Raw genomic sequence first — 4,710 nt, 5'->3', positions numbered from 1 at the left:
ATCCCCCACGCTTTGAACCCGGTGCCCAGTTTCACCCCATTAGTCCTCACCAGCATCCTCACAGGGGTGGTGGGAGATGCCGGACCTGTGGTCTCACCCTTGGACAAGCTTCAGTCAAAGCTTTGGATTGTTTTCTACGCCAGATCAACCTTGGGGCACAGCCATAGGAAACCAAGTTTCCTTATTGCAGCGCTACTGTAAATAAAACATCTTCCATTTCTGCCGCCAGCCCCCCTACAAGGGGCTGGTGCCCGCTGCTGGCCCTGTGTGAGGACACGGAGGGGCAGGATGGGGCCCTGCAGGGATGGGTGCGGGAGCAGGGGCATCCAGCTCACCCCTCCCAGCATCTCTTGGTCCTGCGACTCCCACCAGTGCCAAGGTCAAAGCAGTAGGAAAATAGAGTTTTATTGGGCAAAGTGGCTTTGTGCAAAGAGCAACCGCAGCATGGTACCCAAAAATGTTGCTCTGCCATGTCTGAGAGTGGCAAGAGGGGACTGGAAGGGGCTGGGGGAGCAGGTCCTGCCTGCTTGTGGGGCTGGGGGAGTACTGGACTCCCTCCACATTGCTCCACAGCCCCCCATGGCTGCAGCAACCCCCTCCCAGGGTCCCCCTCACCCAAATCTTCTCCACACTTTGGAGGTTTGGCAGGGATAGGAGAAAGAGGAGAAAGAGGAGAAAACTAATCCTTTCCCCTCCCCTCCCCCCGTCTACAGGGAGAGGCACCCACACGTGCCCCCCGCCCCAGCGACTGGGGGCTTCATCCCCACCACAAGGGCTCGGCCCTTAGCTAAGGTCTGTCACCAGCGTGATATTTGCATATGCAAATGAGACTGGCTAATTTGCATGTCTGTCCTCATCAGCTCTTGTTAAAACACTGCACCCCACTCCTGCCTCGGCATCGGGGTCCCACTCACACCATCACAGCCCCTGGCTGCAGCTCAGCTATGGCACCAGCCGTGCAGTGGCTCTGGCTCAGTCCCTCTGGCACAGTGTCACCGCTCGCCCCTCGCACAGCCAAAAGACGGGATAGAGGGGCTCCGTGAAGATGTTGTGGAAGGAGTGGATGAGCTGCGTCCTCTCCCCGAGGCCGTAGAAGGAGAGGAGCCCCTTGCTGTAATCCAGGCTGACCCCCAGGTTCTTATACAGCTGCTCCTGGATTTTCTCTGCCCGACCCTTGTGCCAGGCCAGGTAACAATCCTCCCGCACCTGCAGCCCCCACGAGCCCCCGTCCAGCCCGATGTTGAACTTGTGGCCCTGCTGCCGCTCCCGGGGGAGGCTGTGGTAGGTCACCCCCAGGATGACAGAGTGGCTGGAGATCTTCACCTCCCAGTAGTGCTGGGCATGGCCGTAGCCCTGCGTGCACAGGACCTGCCAGGGCTCGAAGCGGGATCCCTGCTCCTGCTGCCCGCAGACGGCGCTTAGGCTGTGCTTGGCTTTCCAGTTACCTCTTGACAGTTCCAGGTACTTGTTGGCTGTCTTGGGATCGAAGGTCAGGTTGCGGTGGTCTGGGAAGAGCAACGGCATGGATGGGGCTGAAATGCTTCATCAGACCTTTTATGCCCTTAGCGTGAGCCCCCCCAGCGGTGATGCAGTTTAAACTGCATAGGGCTGGCTCCCAAAATAGAAGGGAACAAGTTGTAGCGTGTTTGGAGGGGAAGGGGAGCGGGGGTAAGATGCAATACCTGCCCACCCGCCCGCCTGCTAGAAGGAATGGAAACAGCCCAGAAATAGCTGGTGAAGCACCAAGACGTGACGCTCCGCACAGTCCTTGCACAGCCCAGCTCACCGCCAGCAAGCAGCGGTGGCTTGGCAGTCATTTTAGAAGAGATGTGCTGGGTTTTAAGAGCAAAAATGAGCGTAGGTGGGGAGAGGGGGAGAAAACCAGGCGTTAAGTGAGCAAATACTGTATTGCGGGGAGTTGCTTTCCTCTACATGCGCTGTAGCAACCAGCAACCTCACCTTCCTCCCACAACAACCCAGCCCAGCCGGCTACGCTGGGCTCATGCCTGCTGCCCATAAATAACATCTTTTTTCTTATTAATAACCCTGAGAATGTTTTGTGGGGCCTGGTGGAAGGAATCCTTACAGGTCCCTAAGGCATCGATTGCCTCCCTGGCAAGAGTGATGTGACCAACGTGCCCTAAAGCATTATCCAACCATCTTCCCACCAGGGGGGAGATGGGAAAAGGAGCACTGAGGAAATCCCTAAGGAATTGAAGTAGGATGGGCCCAGGGAGAGAAGGGGACACGAAGGACTGCGTCTGGGAGTGCTGGGGCCATATACCTGGCTGGAGAGCAATGATTGCAGGCAGGGCTCTGCAGGCAGGGCTCTGGACTGGTGCGGTGTTGTGCGGGGCAGCTGGGGCAGCCCACGACACATCCCTGTGCATGTTCATTTGCCAGCCACTGACATTGCCTGCCTGCCTGCGGGGAAGCGCTGTGCCTAAATGTGGGTCGTCGGGAACAGGCACGTCGCTCCTGCCCAGGCGAGACGCCCGAGGAGGGTGAAAAGGAGAGGATGGAGATGGGGCAAGATCTGGAGTAGCGACCGACCCAATGCTGGGCACTGGCAGCCCCATTTCCCATGGGAAAGCATTCCCTGGTGCTGCTAATCCCCCTAACGGGCCCTTTCCTGGCCATGCAGTGACCCCAGATCATCCGCCCCAGCCCTGCAACACCGTTCTCTGCATTTAGGGAGAGGGATTGGGAGAGGCAGGGAAGGACCCCCCATCACCCCAGCCACACCACCCTCCTCCCAGGAAAGAGCTCAGCTGTGTGAACCCTCTGCCTGCTGGGGACCCCAGCAGGGTGCTGTTCCTTCCAGGCCCCCGCATGCTCCTCACCCTTCAGAAGCTTGGCTCGGAGCTGGCACTTGGGGAGAGGGGCCACCACCTTCACCGACGGCCTCTGGGGATGGACTGGGACTGTGGAGGATGGGGACAGGTGTTTTGAGTGATGCCAATCATAAACTTGTTCCTTCCTGGCTTCAATGGGAGGAGGAGGGAGTCCATCGGATCTAAGCTTGGGAGGGGGCATGTGCCACCATGGCTCAGCATTGCCAGCAAGGAGAGGCCACAGGGACGCCACCCAGCTCATCCCACCCCACTGATACCCAGCTGCTGAACATTAGATGCGTGTCCCCACCCCAACCCCCTGTGCCCCACAGCCATGTCCCCAGCACGGTGGCATGGGCCAGGCTGTGGTTCAGGATGACCCTGTGAGCAGAAGGGTTACCTTGGCCAGTGGGGTCAGGGGCTTTGGGGGCCAAAGAGCGGGGCAGGTCCTCCAGCAGGAGCCTGGAGACGTTGGTGAGGATCTCAGTGATGGGTTTGACCACATCAGCTACATCAAACTCCACAGGAAGCAGCGCCTCTGGGCTCTCTGGAGATGGGAGCAGGGAGAACTCCTGTAGACAGACACACAGACACCCATGCAATGGCTTGGGGAGGATAAGCAGCTCCAAATCCCATCCTCACCTGGCACATCTCCCCAGTGGGCGATGGGGGCACCCCCAAAACATCTGCCATTAGCTGCAGCTGGTGTGGGGCCAGGGGACAGCCCCAGGGGCGGGGTGAGGCTGCGGGGAGCAGAGGGGCTGTGGCAGAGGACTTTGTGTTTTGCTGGCGGTGGAAGAGCCTTGCTAAGTGGTTTGGGGGTGGGAGATGCTGCCCATGGCCTTGTGGGCATCACCATACTCTCCAATCCAGCATTGCCCCTCCAACTTTTCAAGGACCCCCCCCTGCAGCCCCATCGCATCCCTGAGCCAGGCTGAGGATGCGTCCCCCCCGAGGAAGGGGGCAACCACATCTCTGCCCTCACCAAAAGGGCGCGGGGCTGGCAGTGCCCAGGCACGGGGAGGGATGCAGTGCCAGGATGGTACCTGGAGGAAGGTCCTGTGGTCGGAGCAGGCCAGCAGCTGCTGAGCCTTCTCCCTGTGCTGGCTGAGAGCATCCAGGCAGTCCTTCAGGAGGCTCCAGTCCTCTCCCACCAGCCCCAGTGCCACCGCCTGCTCTTGCTCAATCCTGGCCACTGTCTGCCACTGGCAATCCTCCAGGGCTTTCCTCAGGATGGTGAATTTGCTCAGAACCACCGATTTGAGCCCCTCGGATGAGTCCTGGGCAGGGAAGAGCTGTGAGAGCCAGCACGCTCCCACCTGCCTGCCCAGCACTGAGGTGGCCGTGATGCTACCTTGATACTGTGCATTCGCTCCTCCAGCTCCTCTATCGCCCGCTTGATCCTCTCTGATTCCTCCTGGGCTTTTTCCAGGGATTCTTCCAAAAGGGCCTGCAAAGGGAGGCACCAACACCCTGCTGCCTGCTCAGCCCCGGGAGCCCTCTCAGGGCTGCAGGACGAGGCTTGCAGGGAAGAATACAGTTTGGGAAGGGGAGAGGCTGTGACCAGGGTCACTGAGAAGTGAAACCCTGTGCTGTCCTTCACCCATTTGCAGCTGTTTTCCTCTAGTTGAGGGGGGGTCGCAAACACATATGGCACTGTTCATCTGGTGCTGCTGGATTTCCCCAGCTCTCTGCTGCTCCTGACAGTCCCTGGTTTCTTTGGGAGCAGATGGGTGCTGGTGGCATCTCCCTCGACAGTGCCTGTGCCAGCCCCCCGTTCAGCTGAGGCCGGGCACAGCTCAGCACACAGAGACACGTCACATCCCCGCAGCAGGGCACAGGACAGCGCAGGTGGATGTCGTGCTGTGCCCAAGCT

General features: G+C 59.5%; 1 protein-coding gene across 1 annotated transcript in view; it reads right to left on the bottom strand.

The window, feature by feature from the left end:
• Window positions 1-407: 407 nt before the first annotated feature.
• TRIM65 (tripartite motif containing 65) overlaps window positions 408-4,710 on the bottom strand; it is a 9,129-nt gene continuing 4,826 nt past the window's right edge. The window contains exons 2-6 of the mRNA XM_035893366.1: window positions 4,189-4,492; window positions 3,881-4,114; window positions 3,235-3,406; window positions 2,844-2,924; window positions 408-1,505 (exon numbers count right to left, since the gene is read on the bottom strand). Of these exons, the coding sequence (XP_035749259.1) occupies window positions 973-1,505; window positions 2,844-2,924; window positions 3,235-3,406; window positions 3,881-4,114; window positions 4,189-4,492 (1,324 nt within the window). The 3' untranslated portion in view covers window positions 408-972. The remainder of the gene's footprint in view (window positions 1,506-2,843; window positions 2,925-3,234; window positions 3,407-3,880; window positions 4,115-4,188; window positions 4,493-4,710) is intronic.

This window comes from Egretta garzetta, unplaced genomic scaffold, assembly GCF_000687185.1.
Source record: "Egretta garzetta isolate BGI_Z169 unplaced genomic scaffold, ASM68718v1 scaffold34, whole genome shotgun sequence".
Lineage (NCBI taxonomy): Eukaryota > Metazoa > Chordata > Aves > Pelecaniformes > Ardeidae > Egretta > Egretta garzetta.
The sequence above is the reverse complement of the archived record's forward strand: the minus strand, read 5'-3'. Positions and strand labels throughout refer to the sequence as shown.